Source organism: Colossoma macropomum, unplaced genomic scaffold, assembly GCF_904425465.1.
Source record: "Colossoma macropomum unplaced genomic scaffold, Colossoma_macropomum, whole genome shotgun sequence".
In the NCBI taxonomy this organism is placed as follows: Eukaryota; Metazoa; Chordata; class Actinopteri; order Characiformes; family Serrasalmidae; genus Colossoma; species Colossoma macropomum.
The window spans coordinates 26,834-48,906 of record NW_023495265.1 but is presented as its reverse complement, the minus strand read 5'-3'; the positions used below and the strand labels follow the sequence as shown (position 1 = coordinate 48,906).

At 36.0% G+C, this 22,073-nt stretch overlaps 1 protein-coding gene and 1 pseudogene across 1 annotated transcript in view; both read right to left on the bottom strand.

Annotated features, from left to right (window-relative positions):
• Positions 1-228: 228 nt before the first annotated feature.
• LOC118801333 lies at positions 229-11,348 on the bottom strand (annotated as a pseudogene).
• Positions 11,307-22,073, bottom strand: part of LOC118801323 — a 23,581-nt gene continuing 12,814 nt past the window's right edge. The window contains exons 12-19 of the mRNA XM_036561581.1: positions 21,419-21,490; positions 19,941-20,354; positions 18,250-18,639; positions 17,703-17,771; positions 15,420-15,794; positions 12,959-13,384; positions 12,437-12,594; positions 11,307-11,453 (exon numbers count right to left, since the gene is read on the bottom strand). Coding sequence (XP_036417474.1) covers positions 11,307-11,453; positions 12,437-12,594; positions 12,959-13,384; positions 15,420-15,794; positions 17,703-17,771; positions 18,250-18,639; positions 19,941-20,354; positions 21,419-21,490 — 2,051 coding nt within the window. The remainder of the gene's footprint in view (positions 11,454-12,436; positions 12,595-12,958; positions 13,385-15,419; positions 15,795-17,702; positions 17,772-18,249; positions 18,640-19,940; positions 20,355-21,418; positions 21,491-22,073) is intronic.

Sequence of the window (22,073 nt, the reverse complement as noted above, 5' to 3'; positions counted from 1 at the left end):
GTGCCTGCATATTATTTGAACCTTATTTTTTATTGAAGCAAATAGAAATGTAGAGATTACATTCTGGCATTAAACACCTCCACCCAGCTTGTGAATGCGGTGTGTACATCAAGATTTATTACAGCACTTAGCATTTCGTACACTTCATAGAGAACATTCCACAACAGATTATATATGTTTATATATATGTTTTTATATCAGAGATTTGAGTTTAATACTCACAAAGACTTTAACATATCACAATATTACAGACTCACATATAGCAGTTTGATATTCTGAGTTAAAACTCTTAAAATGTTACATATACAGCATATAAGTAAACAAAAAATCTCTCCGTCTCTCTCTGTTGGGGCAGTTTCAGTGGTTCGGTGTTGTTTCTTCAAGCCTAAGAGAAGAAGACAAACAAAATGAAGGCAGAGCACACACACACACACACACACACACACACACACACACAAATACACACTCGCCTATTCAGTTAATTTATATTAAGTACACATTGTGCTGTTTTAGCAACACTACACTATTACATAACTACTAAATATTACTGCAAGTACAGTCTGTATAGTCACACTATAATAGAAGCGCAGTAAGAAATTAATTTTATAATTGGCTGGTAAAACATTTAATACATTTAATACAAAACATTTGATACATTTAATTTTCAAGGTCCACTTTATTATGTGCTGTTATCAAATAAATAAAAAGCTCATTGTTATGAACTTTTGTGGACCCAAGAAAAATAGCACCATACAAATTGGCTAAGATGGGGCTGATCTAGCCCAAGCTGTAGATTCACAGATTGCCTAGATTTATATTCCATTAGGGTTCATTTTTAAAGCCTGTGATGTCCAGCTCTGGCTTCACACAGTTTGCATTCAGTATTAGCTGGGACAGATAAGTCTGGTTTTAAAATCTGAGACATAAAGCCCTTAAACATGAGACATTGTAAAATATTGCATGTACACACTGAGTATAAGTATGAATTTATTAATTAGTATGAATTTTTTAAATTTTGGTTTAGACTGAGAGTTAGATATAGTCAAATTCTGAGCATGTTATTATTTGTATACCATAATTAATAACTAACAATAATTAATGCAGAAACTGTTGTATTTGCGTCAAGAGAAGCCTATATTTTTTTATCCACAGCAATAATGTTAATTTCTATTGGCACACATGTAGGATTTGTAGTATTATGTTACTAGAGAGCTAACAGTGGTGCTTTAGCGGCTGCACATGGGTATCTGAAGAGTCCAGAGTACAGAGTTCAGTAATGATTTGAACTTGAAATGTTGTCATGTTCTGTACATGTAGTTGCGATGAATGCTGCTGCACAATATAGTGTAATTTCTCTGATAGCTTGCAGTAGCCATTATGCACAGGTAATGTACACATCATCAACTGTAGATTGTAGCTAGCTTAACAGCTAATTTCCATCACTGATCTGTAGCATTCCCAGTGACCAGTAAAATAATGACGAGTGTAATAAGACTTTCATGTCGGTAACTCACTGGTAGAGTCTCGTACACTGGAGGACTGACTGCATCATTGTAGATTTCTTCCATCCACATTTTCATCATTCACCTCATTTCTCCTGCGTCTTCAAAGAATAAGTATTATTATGCAGGATAGACAGAGGCATTTTTATTTAAGTGATGTACATCATATATTTTTATTAATAATATAATGTGGACTACTGAATTTACCTTAATTTTATCTTGAAATGTTTTCTTACCTTCTCCAAAAATATACCGCAAGAAAGAGCTGCAATCCCACAAAGTGCAATTCCAATAGCTACGTACAAAATTATTAAATAGTCTGTAGAGGGATAGACACACACACACACACACACACACACACACACACACACACACACACACAGCAACATTCGTGAAATCTGTCAACATTTGAAAAGTGTCACAATTTAAAAATTAAACTTTAAGGAAATCTTAAAAAATTAACCAGGTTTAAGCTGGTCTAAGATATACTTCAGTTAAGGTTTAATATAAACTTCAGTTGAACCTGATATACAGCATACTCTAGTGATTTTAAATGCTTAGGACCAGAAGCATACTCCAATTTCTTAGATTGGATTAAGGTCTAGAAATCCAATAGAGACAGCTGGATTTTAGCTCAGTAACCTCAGTGATTTCTCAGTGCATGTAAACTCTTACTCTGATTTCTTTCGTATTTCTCAGTCTGCTGGCAAACACAGACTGCTGCACCAGAAATAGCAAGCAGCGATTAACACAGCAACTGCGAGACTGCAAAAAGATACTTTTGGGGCAATGCTGTAACCAAATACATACTTGATGAAATAAAAGATTTCAATAAAATCTTAAAAATATTTGTGCTCTACGTGATGTATATACATATTTCTAGCTAAAATGACGATGCAAGATGTTCGAGTTTTGCATTACATTTACGTCATGTCTTATCCTATGAGTTGATTATCAGGTTGCAAAGCAGAAAACCAATTATTGCCTGACTAATGAAGACTCAGAGTTTCCACATTATCTGATCACTCAAGTACACATAAACAAATTAAACAGATTACTGACAAAATCTGATTTTCTGCAGTTATTGGATTATTACGTGCATGTAAATCTGTCTAGAAATCCCACCCAAAAATCTGATATAAGCTCTCTGCTTTTAGCTTTTATATTATAACAAAGGGTTAAATACAGCAACATATTGCACATCAGAACACTCAGCAGACTCAGCCCTCACTAACCAGCCTGATTTCATCTAGCTGTGACCAAACATCACCCAGTAATCTCACTCCACAAACCACCCCAAATCCACTCGCTACCACTGTATTAGCTTTTAGCCTTCAAACTATAACAAAGGGTTAAAAGAGTGTCATGATTCAAATATCAGAACACTTTTGATAGTAAACATACAAATTGAAGTTAGATAAAACTGTTTTGCTGTGTATCAAAGTTTTAGCAGTCAGCATGAATCCAAGAGGACAGAAAATGAACAAAACACATGGCCGCTTTATGCTAATGATCTATTTTTACACTAGTAGACTGAACTAACATCAAAATATTAGCATTTTTGGCTTACACACACTCCAGACAAACAATTCCTGACACTTAATTGAACAAATTTAAAAAAAAAAAAATTGCAGGCACAAAGTTAATTAATAGTTAGCAAAATTCTCTTAGCATTTTCATGTACAATCATGACATATCTGAGTAGCCCAGGGTCTTGCGATGGAATCTCATATGAAGTCTTTGCAATTGTAATTGTAATTGAACAAAATGCCAAAACAATGATGGTTAAATCATGTTAAATTGTAAACTACAGCTAATGACAGTGTAATTGCCCCAAAAGGAGCTACTTATACCAAATATACACAACCAACACAGTTGAACACAGCACATAGAATGCCCAAGGCAAATATTTCTGATTTAGGGGAAGAGCTGGGCCAGGCTTTAGCAAGAAAAACAGGCATAGAGTAAAGCATGCAGTTTATCATCAATTAGAAAATTATAATGCTGATGGTCTTTATTTAGACAAGACAATTATGAGAAGCTAAAGCACAGAGACAGCAACTGGACACCTACTAGGGTTTGTATTTGATGGTGGAACACTGGTTGCAGAGGTCAGGGTGGTGTTTGGAGTGATGGTGTTCACATCTGAATAAAGAACAAGTTACAACAGATAAGAAAACCCAAAAATGATTAACAAAACACAGACAAATGTTCAATAACCAATGGAGTACCTGTACAGTAAGTTGCAGTGCAGAACGTTGGCCTGACAAACTCATAGACGTAATAGTTTCCTGGACATGCTTTGACTCGAATAGGGGTGGAACTGTAGTAACAGCAGTCACTTCCTGACCTCCCACAGACTCCACGAGTGACTATTCCATCCTCTATCTTAGGATGAGAACCATTCAGCCACAGAGTGATATCAGTACCACATCTGGATCGATTAACACAGCTGTCTGCCATACGGACGTTCATCCCGTTATACAGCAGCCGATACCAGCCATTCCAGATGACGTTCCTATCGCAGGTGGACCCTCCAGTCTCATTAGTGGCTCTCCAGGGTTGATCCAGCGCAGTGTAGTTATTACAGGGATCAATGAACGCCGCTGTTTTTGAAGTAAATAAAATGTGCATCAGTGGTGAAGTGATTTAGTGCCAGAGAACATAACCTAAAATGTTAAAAACCTACAATGAAAATAACTACTCACTACTAAAATATCACTACTACTCAACCACTGCTTGTGTTTTTTGATTCTACAATGAATGTAAACAGTGTACACATATACCTTAACGCATTCACTGTTATTTCTCTGCTAAATCATTATGTTGAGTATAAATTTTCTAAAATATACAGCTGTATGCAAAAGTTTGAACACCCACAATTAAATTCCCATGAATGTTTTGCTGATTTTCTAAGTGAAAATAAGGGATCGGACTTAAATATGGCATTGGTTATAGTGTCACAGAACTAGCAATATAAATGCCAGCTCAGTGTTAGGAAAGCTGGTAGATACGGTGTAAGTAATGTCTTATTGTATGTTATTGCATACTTCCTTTTACTGCTGGAACTTCTGAATACAACTGCTATTCCAGTCTGAATACAAATGTAATTACATTTGTGTTATAACATGAGACAATAAGCTGTTACAACTATTAAGATACTCTTGTGTAATTACATGAGGCAAAACTGAATTTGATACACATGTATAATTACATAACGTGTACTGATTTAATCCATCTGTAACGGTGACTAAATTATTAGTAGTTACATTCTTGCATGTGTTGTTCACATGTAACTACACAGTTATTAGAGACACAATATAAAGTGGGATCAATTCTTTCAATATATATTTTTTTTTATCGCTCTGTTACGCTGTGCTACTTGATGGTCTTGAAAATGTAGACAGTCTCATTTAGTTTAAACCTCTCTTGTTCTCTCTCACTCTCTCTTGCTTCTCTTCCCCCAGCATGATGTGTAGACAGGCAAGTTTGGGTGTTTTTATACATACATAGTAGTTGTTTGATTGTTTAGACACATCAGGTAAGGGACGAGTGCCACCTGCTGTGTTTTGGTGAGGATTAGACCTGGCTAGGCAGATTTTGGTTTATTGATTTCATTTCTTTGGCACCGTCCTCCGTCCACCTTTGCAGTTGGTTGGGTCACACAAGTCAATGTACACACTTAACCAGTGGTTAATCGAATCTTATTTCTTAACATCATACTCATCCTGTGTATTATTAAGTTCGAACAATTGATCAATCTCATATTGCATCAGGGGTTTTGCTCTTTCTTTGTAAATATTATTCTTGCATCATACACTTTTTGCAAGTGGGAAGCTAAAAAAAGTAAAAAAGCATTGACTAAAATTGCAACTACTGTGTCCTTGTGCCCTTCCCTTCCTTCCTCCATCACATGCCACAACAAGTTTTCCTGGATCACTGTTAGGAATTCGTCTCCTTCTTTACTTGTTCCTAGCTAGGATTTGATTATTTTTTTCTAAATGAAGTAAGACTGTAATAATAATGAAAATAATAATGATAATAATAAGAAGAAGAAAAAGAAGAAGAAAAAGAATAGTTTCTGTGTTAAAGGGTGTCAAGTCTGCTGTCACCAGTTTAAGAACATATATTCTAAACAGAGTATGAAGGACCCCTTTAACTTGCTTTTTGAATTAAAATTCACCTTAACATACTGATCATATCAGCTGTACATTTATTATTAATAAGAAACTGCAGACTTTACCTGCACAGTATGTGGGCATTGGAAGTGATAAAGCTGGCTTGACGAGTCTGTAGACATAGTAATTTCCTGGACAGGCTTTAACTTGGATTGGGTTTGATCTGTAGGCATTACATTGTCTACTACCATTAGAATAGACATAAGTGCCATAGATGTCTCGGGTGACGATGCCGTCTCGTGGTGCAGGATGAGATCCACCAAGTAAAAGTGCAGTGTAACCACCACAGGCCATAAAACTCCAACACCAATCAGATTCAGGAATCTGAGCACTTTTTCCCTGAAGATTCAGACGATACCAGCCATTCCATTCAACAAGAGTGTCATCAAAGCCACTGTAGTTGGGGTAGAATCTACTTTCTGTTCTTCTCCAGTCATTATCAAGAACACTGTGGAGACTGCAGGGGTCAAAAGTCATGTTGTTTGCAGTGTCTGCCATGGAAACAGGATCATAAAAAGCAAATATTTTCCGTACAATTCTCACTGCTTTATACCAAAAATCAAAAAAAGAACACACAAAAACCAAACATCAAAAAACACATGTATATGTTTGATGTTTAAATATAATGAGTAGTAGTGGTGATGATGATAATGAAATAATGATGTTTAAATACTTTTACCATGTTTTTGCTTATGTGATTTGTTGCTTTATTTTAATAGACTAAAGTTCACTCAACTCAAACTTATTGGTTTAGTTAGAGGTTTTCCAAAGCAAACTTTTGGTACTAATACAACCCCAAATTCAAACAGTTGGGTGTAAAATGTAAATAAATCTAAATTAAAACAGAATGCAATGATTTGCAAATCTTATAGACCCATATTTTATCCACAAAAGAACATAGAACACATATCAAATGTTGAAAGTGAGACATTTTACCATGTCATTAAAAACATTAACTCATTCAGAGCTTGAAAGCAGAAATACATCTCAAAAAATTTGGGACAGGGCCGTGTCTACCATTGTGTAGCATCCCCTCCTTTTTTATCAACAGTCTGTAAACTTCTGGGAAGTGAGGAGACTAATTGCTGGAATTTTGGGAGAGGAATGTTGTCCCATTCTTGTCTGATGTAGGATTTTAGCTACTCAACTGCCCTGGGTCTTCTTTGCTGGATTTTTCGTTTCATGTTTCGTCAAATTTAAATAAGCTTTGGCCCGGAGAAGATGGCGGTTTTTCTGGATCATGTTGACATATGGCTTCTTTGCATGATACAGCTTTAACTTGCATTTGTGGATTGCACAGCCAACTGTGTTCAAAGACAGTGATTTCTGGAAGTGTTCTTGAGCCCATGCAGTGATTTTCAGTACAGAATCATGCTTGTTTTCAATGCCAGTGCCACCTGAAGGCCCGGAAGGTCACAAGCATCCAAAATTGACTGTCAACCTTATCCCTTGTGTACAGGGATTTCTCCAGATTCTCTGAATCTTTTGATGATATTATGTACTGTAGATGGTGGGATATCCAAAGTCTTTGCAGTTTTACATTGAGGAACATTTTTCTTAAGTTGTTCCACAATTTTTAGATGCAGTTTTTCACAGATTGATGAAGCTCTGCCCATCTTTGCTTCTGAGAGAGTCTGCCTCTCTAAAATGCTCTTTTTATACCCAGTCATGTGGGTTAGTTGCAAATTGCTCCTCCGGTTATTTTTTATTAGTACCAACTTTTTTGAGACACGTTGCTGCCATCAAGTTCTAAATGAATTAATGTTTGTTATGAAATTGTAAAATGTCTCACTTTCAACACCTAATGTATGTTCTGTGTTCTATTGTGAATACAATATGGGTCTATGAGATTTGCATTCTGTTTTTATTTACATTTATTTACATGTTACACAGTGTCTTAGAATCTGGAATTGGGGTTGTATATAATATGATAGTTCAATTTAAATTTCCTCAAGGTGGGACTCCTTCCATCACAGAATGACACAAATTATTTTCAGTTCAGGGCAGCTGTAGCATCACCAGGATTCGAACTGACAATCTCCTGATAATAAGGAAATTTAAGAAGTGGTTGTTGTTGTTGTTGTAGAAGGTAATGTTGTTGTTGTTGTTTTATACTGCCAAATCCAAAAGGGTGGACAATCAAAATAATAGCAGTTCGTAATTTTTGGCAGATCAAGACTTTAATGGCAGATTTCTTAATCCATATTTGAAATTAAGTGGTGCAACAACAGCTCAATTTAAAATACTCAGATTTAAAAATCCTTGATTAGCTATTAACTCTGTTTATGTAATCCTTGTCGGTGCAACCCACCCTAAGTGGCCCAAGGTACAGTTAATAAAAAAAACTTATGTTAATCATGTCTATCATGATGGCTGACAGTTGGATGATTTACAAATCAGAAAACATGCCATCTGTCATAAATTGCTCTTGTAAAGCACAAGTAGAACACAAGCATCTTCACTGTCTCCAGTTTAAGAGGAATTTGCTGTGGTGTTACCAAATTACTTGCTGAAAAGGGTCACTAGAGAAAGACGCAGGGACAATCTGTGGCACATTTCTATTATACCTGCTGAAAAAGTGCTCAGACTGATAGTTGCTGACTGGCCAGTGACTACTGAGTAGAATTTTCCATTGGCCTGGTGCTGATATTAGATAGTCTAATAGTGCATCACGCATACTATATATGTAATGTATGTCCATAAAGCCATCATTCTTTATTTAGACAAGAACGTCTTCAAAATCCAAAATACAGTAAAACCTTGGGAAGACCTACCAGTGTTTATCTGTGATGCAGCAACACTGGTCACATTCATCTGGGCAGTGTTTGGAGTGACGGTGTTTATATCTGAATAAAAAGAACATTGATACAAACATAAATAAACTTTCACAAAATTCTTGAAAAATGATCATTTAAAGCTAATAAAATAATCATACAGTAAGTACCTGCACAGTAAGCAGCATCACAAACATTTGGCTTCACAAACTCATAGACATAATAGTTTCCTGGACAGGCTTTAACTCGAATTGGGGTGGATCTGTAGGAACAGCAGTCACTTCCTGAACCCCCACAGACTCCACGAGTGACTATTCCATCCTCTATCTGAGGGTGAGATTCATTCAGCCACAGAGTGTAGTAAGTACCACATCTGGATCGATTAACACAGCTGTTTGGCATACGGACACTCATCCCATAATACAGCAGCCGATACCAGCCACTCCAGTTAAAATAATTGTCACAGATCCACAGTCCAGTTGCATTAGTGGCTCTCCAGGGTTGATCCAGAGCAGTGTAGTTGTTGCAGGGATCTGTAAAATTAACTGTTGTTGAAACAATAAAATAAGCATCAATGACAAAAAAAATCAAAGTTTATATAGCATTGCTGTGAGGACAAAATCTTTTATATCCAATTTTGTCATTTTTCACATTTCCACATTAACCTTTTGGGGTTTTGGTGATTTCTTAATGGTGGACTTCCTATTTTTTCTTAGAATAATTTACTTTAATTAATCGTTTTTTCTATCTACATATAATTCTAAATCTAAAGACATATACAGAAACACAAAGTGTTGTGCAGTTATCTAAGTTTCTTTTTTTTTACATCTTACAATTGAAAAAAAACTTCAGTTACATTTTCTTTATAAGAATTCCTGTGAGGACTCATTCTGCATCATATGAAACCTTACAGCAAAAGACTAAATTTACAGTAGACTAAAGTTACATCAATTAAAGTTTAAATTTCTATCATATTTTCAGTGTTAGTTTGAGCTGGTTAACCACAAATATAATATAAGACTGAAAAACACTAGTGAAAACCACTGGAATGCATATAACAATCATATTACCTGCACAGTAAGCTGCATTACAGAAGGCTGGCCTGACAAACTCATAGACATAATAGTTTCCTGGACATGCTTTGACCTGAATTGGGGTGGATCTGTAGTAACAGCAGTCACTTCCAAAACCCCCACAGACTCCACGAGTGACTATTCCATCCTTTATCTGAGGGTGAGATCCATTCAGCCACAGAGTGTAATAAGTACCACATCGGACTGATTAACACAGCTGTCTGGCATACGGACACTCATCCCATTATACAGCAGCCGATACCAGCCATTCCAGTTGAAGTTTCTATCACAGTTGGACCCTCCAGTCTCATTAGTGGCTCTCCAGGGTTGATCCAGAGATGTGTAGTTGTTACAGGGATCATAACTGGGAGTGTTGAACGCAACTGTCATGAAAACAGATGAACATTTAAAAAAAAATCAGTTAAATAACAAGAAAGATCATTTTTACCATGATGGATGAAGTCTGCAGTAGAATATGGGGTAACCCTTTCTTTTACAGTCCCCTAAGTTCTAGATATTAACGAGGTAAGTGTGGTATACAAACTCCAAAGTATTAGGTAATTATTTTTAGGTGACAAGATAGTAAGTACCAGAATAGTCTAAATTAATTATACTGAAATGTCTCACAGGTTCTAGGTATTACTAAGGGTAAGGTATAAATTCCAAAGTACTGGGTAATTATTTTAAGTAATTAGATGGTAACAGGATAGTCTAAAAGAATTACTATGAAATGTCTCACAGGTTCTAGGTATTACCCAGGTAAGTGTGGGATAGAAACTTCAAAGTACTAGGCAATTATTTTAGGTAATAAGATGATAAGTACCAAATAAATTACTTAAATAAATTACTATAAAATGTCTCAGAGGTTCTAGGTATGAAAATCGTAATGTATTGCATTGTACTGTACAGGAATTATTGTGTCAAAAGACAGAGTTGTCAAAAGGTTTTAATAAACAGGTATTGCCATTGTGACGATTCCTGCTTTCTCTTACAGTCTGTTTACACTTGCATAACAAGTGGCAGTTTTTTTCTGAACTTTGTGGTAAGAACCCAGTAAAACTATAGAAAGAGTCCCTGCTTTCTTTTACAGTTCAGATTCAGTTTAGTATCTAGGTAATAGATCCATACTATTTAAGACTCTTCAGTTTGAGTGACCTGGTCTCCTACTCACAGTCTGTTTATTCTGTTCTTTTGAAGTTCCAGGTAAATACATTATAACACATAAATACATTCCCTCTAATATTGACAATCTAGTAGCCATGTGTCAAACACAAGGCCCACAGGCCTGATCTAGAACCTGTGAGACGTTTCATAATAATTCATAAATAATAATAATAATAATAATAATAATAAAAATTTACTCTCACCAGATTAAGAAGACATTTTTAAACAGACTTTGTAGGAGACCTAGAAATTACTGTTTAAATTAAAATTAACCGTAAGATACTGATCATATCAGCTGTATGAATGAACAATACAGGAAACTGCAGACTTTACCTGCACAGTATGTGGGCATTGGAATTGATAAAGCTGGCTTGACGAGTCTGTAGACGTAGTAATTTCCTGGACAGGCTTTGACTTGGATTGAGTTTGACCTGTAGGAATTACATTGTCTACTATTATTAGAATAGACATAGGTTCCATAGATGTCTCGGGTGACGATGCCGTCCTGTGGTACAGGATGAGATCCACCAAGTAAAAGTGCAGTGTAACCACCACAGGACATAGAACTCCAACACCAATCAGATTCAGGAATCTGAGCACTTTTTCCCTGAAGATTCAGACGATACCAGCCACTCCATTCAACAAGAGTGTCATCAAAGCCACCGTAGCTGGTGTAGAATCTACTTTCTGTTCTTCTCCAGTCATTATCAAGAACACTGTAGACACTGCAGGGGTCAGACGTGATGTTGTTTGCAGTGTTTGCTGTGGAAACGGAATCATAAGAAGCAATTCTTTTCTGCACAATCTGCACTGCCTTATACTCTAAATCACAGAACACCAATCAAAACACAGGTATATGTCAAGTTCAAAATAATGGCAGTTTATGATTTTCAGCAGACATTTTAATGGCAGATTTGTTAATCCATGTTTAAAATTAAGTGGTGCAACAACAGCTCAATCTAAATTAAAAAAAAGGTAGAGTAACGAATGCTTGATTAGGTTTAAACTCTGTTTATTTAATCCTTGTTGGTGCAACCCACCCTAAGTGGCTCAAGGTACCGTTAATAATGTTTCAACCATATCTATTATGATGGTTATCAAGTGGATGATTTACCTATCAGAAAACATGCCATCTCTCATAAATCACTCTTGTAAAGCAATTAATAGGCTGAAAAATTGGTATTTTATCAGAATACACCAACGCTAGAACAAAGTTAGCTTAGCAACTTGGCAAGTTTCCAACAAGAACACAATCATCTTCATTGACTCCAGGCTTTGCTGTGGTGGATCCATAAACCATTATTCTTTATTTAGACAAGAAAGAATTCCAAATGTAAAATATTTTTAAATCTTTTGAAGACCTACTAGTGTTTGTATTTGATGCAGCAACACTGGGCGCACTTGTCAGGGCGGTGTTCGTAGTGACGGTGTTCACATCTGAATAAAAATAAACATTGACACAAACATGAATAAACTTTGGCAACACTATAAAATACACAGTCTAAATCTTATAATGCAAATAAAGTACCTGCACAGTAAGCAGCATCACAAACATTTGGCTTCACAAATTCATAGATGTAATAGTTTCCTGGACAGGCTTTAACTCGAATTGGGGTGGAACTGTAAGAACAACAGTCACGTCCTGAACCCCCACAGACCCCACGAGTGACTATTCCATCATCTATCTGAGGGTGAGATTCATTCAGCCACAGACTATAATATGTATCACATCTGTATCTATTAACACAGCTCTCTGGCATACGGATGCTCATCCCATAATACAGCAGCCGATACCAGCCATTCCAGTTGAAGTTGCTGTCACAGATCCGCAGTCCAGCTGCATTAGTGGCTCTCCAGGGTTGATCCAGAGCAGTGTAGTTGTAGCAGGGATCATTAAAAACAACTGAAATCAATAAAATATGCATCAGCGGCAAAGAAAGTTTATTTATAGATCGCTACTGTTGAGACAAAAGCTTTTATCTCCATTTGTGTCATTTTTCACATTTTATCAGAATTTCATGACGAATGTGTGTGTGCATGTATGTATGTATGTATGTATATATATATATATATATATATATATATATATATATATATATATATATATATATATATAGTCTACCCTCAGCAGCTCAAGAATACATTTTTAAACAGACTTTGCAGGACACCTGTAAATTACTTTTTAAATTAAAATTCACCTAAAGTTACTGATCATATCAGCTGTGCACTCATTATGAATAAACAATATAGGAACCTGCAGAGTTTACCTGCACAGTATGTGGGCATTGGAATTGATAAAGCTGGCTTGACGAGTCTGTAGACGTAATAATTTCCTGGGCAGGCTTTGACTTGGATTGGGTTTGATCTGTAGGAATTACATTGCCTACTATCATTAGAATAGACAGAGGTTCCATAGATTTCTCGTGTAACGATGCCGTCCTGTAGGCGGGGATGAGATCCACCAAGTAAAAGTGCAGTGTAACCACCACAGGACATATAACTCCAACACAAATCAGATTCAGGAATCTGAGCACTTGTTCCCTGCAGTTTCAGATGATACCAGCCGCTCCACTCAAGAAGGGTGTCATCATAACCATAGTAGTTATTATAATCATGAAGTTTTGTTCTCCTCCATTCATCATCAAGAACACTGTAGACACTGCAGGGGTCAGAAGTCATGCTGTTTGCAGTGTCTGTTGTGAAAAAAGAATCATATGAAGCAATTATTTTCTGCACAATCCTCACTGCCTTATACTCAATATCACAGGACACCACTCAAAAAGACTGAATATTATAAAACATGAATATGCTTGATGTTTAAAATGATAATGATGATCATAATGAAATAATGATGTTTAAATACTCTACCCTATTTTTGCTTATTTGATATGCTTTATTTTAACAGACTAGAGTTCACTCAACTCAAACTTCTTGGTTTAGTTAGAAATTTTCTGAACTCATAGTCCTGGTACTGTAATGTTGTTATTTTTTTATACTGCAAAATCCAAAATGGTGGACAATCAAAATAATAGCAGTTTATGATTTTCAGCAGAACAAGTATTTAATGGCAGATTTGTTAATCCATGTTTAAAATTAAGTCTTGCAATAACAGCTCAATTTAAAGTAAAACTTAGTTTAACAAATGCTTCATTAGCTCTGAACTCTGTTTATTTAATCCTTGTTGGTGCAACATAATAGATATGATATCTTCACTGTCTCCAATTTAAAAAGGCTTTGCTGTAGTGTTATGACATTTCTTGCAGACACGGGTCACTACAGAAAGATGCAGGGACAATCTGTGGCACATTTCTATTATACCATATCTATTCTATTATATTGAAAATGTGCACAGACTGATAGTGGCTGACTGGCCAGTGATTACTGAGTTGTATTTACCAGTGGCCTGTATTGATATTATGTATTATAGTTTAGCATCCTTAATACTTACGTAGTGTATATCCTTAAAGCCATCATTAATTATTTAGACAAGAAGGAATTCCAGAGTTAAAATACTTCTAGATCTTTTGAAGACCTACTAGTGTTTTTGCAACCCCATTTTCAAATAAATTGAGATGCTGTGCAAATGTAAATAAAAACAAAATGCAATGATGTGCAAAACATTTAAACCCTGTATTTCGTTGAGAAAAGTACAAAGACAGCATTTCAAAATTTGAAACGGAGAAATTTCATAGTTTTTTGAAAAACACATTTCAATTTTGAATTTGATGCCAGCAACACATTCCAATAACACTGGGACGGGGCAAGAAAAGGCTGGTAAAGTTGTGTAATGATATAAAAAAATAAATAAATAAATAAATAAACACCTGGTGGTTGATTGGTAACAGGTCAGTAACATGATTGGGTATAAAATGAGCATTTCAGAGAGGCTGAATCTTTCAGAAGTAAAGATGAGGAGGGGTCCACACCACACAAGACTGTGCGGGCAAATAGTGCAACAATTCAAGAATAATGTTTCTCAATGCTTTGCATCATCTATGATACATAACATAACTGCATTAAAAACTGCAGTGCAAATTACTGCATGGGCTCAGAAACACTTCTGAAAACCACTGCCAGTAAAAACAGTTGGTCACTGCATCCACACATGCAAGTTAAAACTCTAAAATGCAAAGAAGAAACCATACATGAGCAGGATCCAGAAATGCTGCCAGCTGTACCTTACTGAAAACATTTGGTGTATTATGAAATGTAAAATATGACAAAGGAGACGCTGAACTGATGAGCAGCTGAATTGTGTATCAAACAAGAATGGGAAATCATTTCATTTTCAAAACTACAGCAGTGTCTCCTCAGTTTTCAAATGGGAGTGTTGTTAAAAGAAGAGGTGATTGAGCACAGTGGTAAAGAGGCCCCCATCCCAACTTTTTTGGAACGTCACTGGCATCAAATTCAAAATGTGCATATATATTTTTTTCTAAAAAAAATACAATTTCCCAGTTTCAACATTTGATGTTTTGTCTTTTTATTATTTTCCATTAAAAATATGGTTTACATGATTTGCAAATCATTCTACTTTTATTTATATTCTGCACAGCGTCCCAACGTTTTTTGGAAATGGGGTTGTATTTGGTGCAGCAACACTGGGCGCACTTGTCAGGGCGGTGTTCGTAGTGACGGTGTTCACACCTGAATAAAAATAAACATTGACACGAACATGAGCAGCACTCTTAGAAACACAGTCTAAAGCTTATTATGTAAATAAAGTACCTGCACAGTAAGCAGCATCACAAACATTTGGCTTCCCAAACTCATAGACATAATAGTTTCCTGGACAGGCTTTAACTCGAATTGGGGTGGATCTGTAGTAACAACAGTCACTTCCTGAACCCCCACAGACTCCACGAGTGACTATTCCATCCTTTATCTGAGGATGAAAACCATTCAGCCACAGACTGATATTAGTACCACATCTGGACTGATTAACACAGCTGTCTGGCATACGGACACTCATCCCATAATACAGCAGCCGATACCAGCCATTCCAGTTGAAGTATCTGTCACAGATGTTCAGCCCAGTTGCATTAGTGGCTCTCCAGGTTTGATCCAGAGCAGTGTAGTTGTAGCAGGGATCATTAAAAGTAACTGTTGTTGAACCAATAAAATAAGCATCAATGTGAAAGAAATGCAAAGTTTATTTATCTTCATTTTGTCAGTTTGAAAACACAAACTTCCTTTACAGTGCAGTGAAAAACTATTTGCCACTTCCCAATTTCTTCAATTGTTGCATATTTGATACATTTGCATGTTTCAGATCATCAAGTTACCTTTAATTTTAGACAAAGATAACCGAAGTTAACAAAAAAAAATCTTTTTAAATGATGATTTTGTTTATTGAAGGAAAAAAAATGCTGTTCAGCCCTACCAGTCCCTGTGTGAAAAAGCAATTGCCTCCTTAGGCATTGACTACTGGGCTCAATTTCACGAGCGACATCCAGGCATGATAAATGCCAGACCTGTTGAATCTAAACATCACTTAAATAGAACCTGCCTGGTAATGTGATGCAGGTTAGACAGTCTCAAAAAGGAGCACATGATGCCAAATTCTAAAAAGATTCAAATATAGATGCGAAACAAAGTCTTTGAAATCTACCAGTCTGGAAAGGGCTACAAAACCATTGCTAAGACTCTGGGACTCCAGAGAACCACAGTAAGAGCCAATATCCACCACTGGAGAAAACTTGAGACAGTGCTGAATCAACCTAGGAGTGGCCGGCCTACCAAAATTTCACCAAGGGCAATGACACATTCAGGAAGTCCCAAAAGAAAGCAGACGAAGATATAAAGAACTGCAGGCATCACCTGCCTCAGTTAAGGTCAATGTACTCGATTCCACAGTAAGAAAGACACTGGGCAAAAATGGCATCCATGGGAGAGGTACAAGGCGCAAACCACAGCTGATCAAAAAATAACATACAGGCTCGTCTCACATTTCCTGAAAAACGTCTAGTCGACCCCCAAGTCCAGCTCTAATGGTCTCAAAAGAAAGAAAATTGAGGAAATTGAGGAAGTCCTGACTTGAATCCTATTTAGATGCTGTGGCAAGACCTTAAATGAGCAGTTCATGCTTGAAACGGTTTGATTGCAGATGTCACTGCCGAAGGTGGCAAAGCCAGTTATTAGGTTTGGGAGGCAATTATTTTTTCACATGGGTGGTATAAGTTTTGAACAAATCTTCATCTTCAGTAAAAGGAATCATCATTTAAAAGCTGCATTTTGTGTTTACTCATGTTGTCTTTCTTTATCTTGTATTAAAATTAGTTGGGTTGTCTGAAACATTTAAATGTGACAAATTAGCAAAAAAAGAAGAAATTGGGTGAAGGGCAAATACTTTTTCATAGCACTGTACATTGTGTCAGAGTTTGATGATGAATCAACCAATATACAATTAATCTTTTGGGGTTTTGATGATTTCTTGAGGGTAGATTTCTTTTTTTCTCTCAGAATAAATTTAATTCAATTAAATGTGTTTTTTTTTCAGAGTGAGAATTGAACTGTTTCACCAATTGGTGGATTTCTTATAACCCCTTTTATTTATTTTTACCAAGACTGCCAATAATTGTGGAGGGCAGGGCCCCCCACAATTATTGGCACCTTTGGTCAAGATGACTGCTGAAGTTAATAAATGAACTGAAATGAACATACACTACCCCCATTACATGGTGTCAATCCAGAGTGGTTTCTTACTCATGTACAGCAAAGGCAGCAGAATGTCTTGCCACAGTAGTTTGTTTACAAATAATGTGCTTTATATTAATAATTTTATTTGACATTGTGTTTAAAAAGGTGTTTGTGTTTAAGCCACCATGTCTGGATTTATTCACTCTAATATAGAATTAACAAAAGCTTATTATAATTCTACTAAAGCATTATGATACAGTGGCCTTGGACCAATAACAACAAATGATGTACTGAACAAATGATCTGAACCTCTACTGTGCTGATTTGGTCTGAGATTTTTTTAAAGTTTAAAATGTTCCTCTGTAAACCTACTTGGAGTTGTGGTCAGTTCAGTGCTAATGGCAGCTGTTGTGGTAGAGACTGACATGATGGTGTTCACATCTGAAAAGAAGTTAAAAAACAAACATTGAAAAAAATGACGTTAAAGATGAAGTTTCTCTCAAATGATAAGTAGCACTTTAAATAATTTGTTTACAATGTTTTTATATTGATTTTTATATTTTACAATTAAAAAAAAGTTTATTTCATTTTGTTTCTAAGAACTTCTAAGGACTTTTACTGCAATCATATTAAACCTTACAGCAGAAGACTCATTAGTGTTAGCTGGCAAAGGGAGGTTTTACGAAGGTTATACTAAAAGCAGAGGTGCCAACAGCTGTGAAGTTACTTAAAAAACAAAACAAAACAAAACAAAACAAAAAACAAGGGTTATTGTTTTCTTAGGCTAAATTTACATCGGTTAAATTTCAAATTTCTTTAATATTTTCCAGTTAAAATGGAGCTGATAAACTACACATATACAATGTAAGACAAAAATAATAGTGAAAACCACTGGAAATGTATAAAACAGTCAGAGTACCTGCACAGTAAGCTGCAGTACAGATGAATGGCCTGACAAACTCATAGACATAATAGTTTCCTGGACATGCTTTGACCCGAATTGGGGTGGATCTGAAGTAACAGCAGTCCTCCCTTCCAAAACTCACACAGACTCTACGAGTGACTATTCCATCCTCTATCTGAGGGTGAGATCCATTCAGCCAGAGAGTGAAAAAAGTACCACATCTGACTATGTTAACACAGCTGTCTGGCATACGGATGTTCATCCCATTATACAGCAGCCGATACCAGCCAGTCCAGTTGAAGTTTCTATCACAGTTGTACCCTCCAGTCTCATTAGTGGCCCTCCAGGGTTGATCCAGAGATGTGTAGTTGTTACAGGGATCGTAACTGGGAGTCTCCATGGCAACTATAAACAGGTGAACATTTAAAGAGAAATATATACGTTAAATAACAAGAAAGGTCATGACACTTTAATCGTGCAATATGAACCTGGCCTAAACTAATTACACGACCTGCAATTTCCCCACTAAATTAGAAAATAAATGTACTGCTTGTGTTTTATATATATATATATATGTGTGTGTGTGTGTGTGTGTGTGTGTGTGTGTGTGTATGTATTTTTAGTGCTAGTCTATTACAGTCAATAGTTAGTCTATTATAGTCATTATAGTTATACTATATGTGCTAGTCTATTATAGCACATAATAGACCAGTATGTGCTTGTCTATTATAGTCTATTATGTTCATTTGTTTTGACTGTGCTGTTTAAGTGTACAATAGACCAAACTAAAACTTATTTCTAGTTAAAGGGAAACTTTACCGATTTGTGTCTTATATGTTTTATATGTCATGCTGATAATAAGAAAATACTGTTAATTTTTTTTTTTAACAAATATTTTCTTTAGGTACTATTTTTTCCTGACAAGACCCTGCATGTACCTCTTTGCCCTGCCTGCGTTTTGTTTTGTTTGTGTTGCCAGCGTTGCGTCACATGGTGTCAACGAAACTCAGAGCTTATGTGAGTAGCTTAATCATCAGTGGAGCTGGAACAGATCACAGTTGCACCTTGCTGGTTAATTGTTCAGAGTGGTGGTGAACTGCGCTGTACCAAGATAACAAAATAACTAAGAAAAATAAATAAGAAAATAACACAGTGTGTTTTTTGGTAGCCATTACAAATATCAGAAAGGCATTTAAATGCTTCAGATGTTTGGTTCCTAGTAGTGTAATGGTGAACAATTCTGACTAAATCTCTCTAGAAAGGCACATTTCACATCAAACCACTCTGAATGATTTTGTTCACATCTAATCCATTGAATGATAAAGTAATTTTGTAAAATCGGTGGAGTTCCCAATTAAGATTGGATTATAAAAAAAATAGAATGTTAAAATAATAATTCAAATAATTATTTAATTAATTGATTGGTGGATTGTTTGATTGATTAATTAATATATAATAAATTATATATTATATATTATTATTAATAAATAAATAATAACAATAATAATAATAGTTCCTCTATCGAAAGGTGCCTTGAACTCTAGCCTACTTTCACCAGCTTAAGGAGAAGTGTTATGAGCAGACTATTAAGGAGACTTTAACATTGCTTTTTGAATTAGAACTTACCTTAAGACACTCATCATATCAGCTGTACATTCATTATGTATTATTTATGAATAAACAACATAGGAAGCTGCAGACTTTACCTGCACAGTATGTGGGTATGGGAAGTGACCCAGCTGGCTTGACGAGTCTGTAGACGTAGTAATTTTCTGGACAGGCTTTGACTTGGATTGAGTTTGATCTGTAGGAATTGCATCGTCTGCTGTCAACTGAGGTTCCATAGATGTCTCGGGTGACGATGCCGTCCTGTAGTTGGGGATGAGATCCACCAAGTAAAAGTGCAGTGTAACCACCACAGGACATAAAACTCCAACACCAATCAGATTCAGGAATCTGAGCACTTTTTCCTTGAAGATTCAGACGATACCAGCCGCTCCACTCAACAAGAGTGTCATCATTACTGTAGTTGGTGTAAAACCTACTTTCTGTTCTTCTCCAGTCATTATCAAGAACACTGTTGAGACTGCAGGGGTCAGAAGTGATGTTGTTTGCAGTGTCTGTTGTGGAAACAGAATCATTAGAAGCAATTATTCTCTGAACAGTCCTTACTGCTTTATACCCAAAATCACAGAACACCACATATATATGTCAACATATTCCACTGTCTTCTGAGTTCTCTCAAACTTAGGGCACTAGGGGGAATTTATTTTTATTTACATTTATTTTAAAAATACATTTTATTATTGTTTACTGTGCATTCTTCCACACTTACATCTTTCCTCAAGAAACATGAATGACTTCACTGACTGATGTTGTGGTTATATAGAAGTATTTCATAATTGGCACAAACAATTTCACACATTCCAGCCTATATCCGGCTACAGTAACAGCAGCCTTTAGGCTGAAACAACACAGTAAGATTTTGGTGTTATGACTTAAAGCAACTTACAGGCTGTAAAAGTGGGATTTTAGCAAACTATACCAAATAAACTTAACAATATCGCTAAATCGCTTAATCGCTAAACCTACACCTACTCCTAGAACTAACCCTAACCTTAACTTCAATCGCTAAACCTACACCTACTCCTAAACCTAACCCCAATCTTAAATTCAACTTTGAACTTGTGAACGGGCGAGGATTTTAGGTTGTGGGAGCTCCTCTGAGGTGAAAGGCAGGTTTCTTCCTGCATTAACGTTTGCCTGATTAACAATAAATGAGGGTATTAATTATGTCCTCACTCTTTAGAACTTCTGCTACTAGATTTTGTGTTGACTCAGTCTTGGTGAGGCACTGCTTGCATCCATACAGAATCTCACACACCGAAAACACAAGATGGCTTTAGTGCCTTGACGACGTCAGATTTCATTCCATATTCCTTTAATGTATTCAGACTTTCATTCCATATATTCAGATTTTTAGTGGCTTTTTTTAATATAAAATTAAGCAGACATGTATATGGTCATGTTGCAGTCTAAGGGTGTCTGTGCACCTTTCTAACCTGATATTGTCAATTAACATTATAACCAAAATCTCAACAAATGTGATCCACTAGAGTACTGATTTGGTCTGTGAGTTATTTAAAGGTTAAAATAAAAATTCAGAGTCCCTCTGGAAACCTACTTGGAGTGTTGGTCAGTTCAGGACTAGTGGCGACAACTGATGTGGTATAGATTGATGTGAAGGTGCTCAGATCTGAGAAGAAGTAAAAAAAAAAAACTGTCATTGTTACGGGGATCAAAATGAGGATTGTCGATAGCAACTGTCATGAAAAATGCTAAAACAGTAAAAGTCTCCTATTGAATATGGATAACATTCATATGCTTAACAAACATCAGACATGCATTTGCTCTAAAGCACATCTAATATGATGTGATCAGTGTTCACACAGCTCTGAATAAAAACACGTCCATGTCACATTTACACACAACCTGATTTGTGTCACTTTTACCCACTTAACCCACTTAGCTTAAAGTAGTGTTGGCAACATGCAGCCTTTTTACTGCCCTGTTGCGTCTCCACAGCAGAATTAGATTTTTAGGTCAAAATAAAATAATTCTCCTTTGCAGTAAAATAAGGCTCTACTGATTGTTCTAACACAGGTTTAACAATAAATGGTCTGGAGTTATTGTATATCTGCTAATTCATCCTTTAAGCCTGAAGGCACAGAGACTGCTTGTCTCCATAGCAATGCAGACAACAGTCTTGCTTAGCTACTAGCTAACGAAAAGTCAAAGAGTGAGATTTTAGACAAATGTCGATAATTTGGAGACAAATG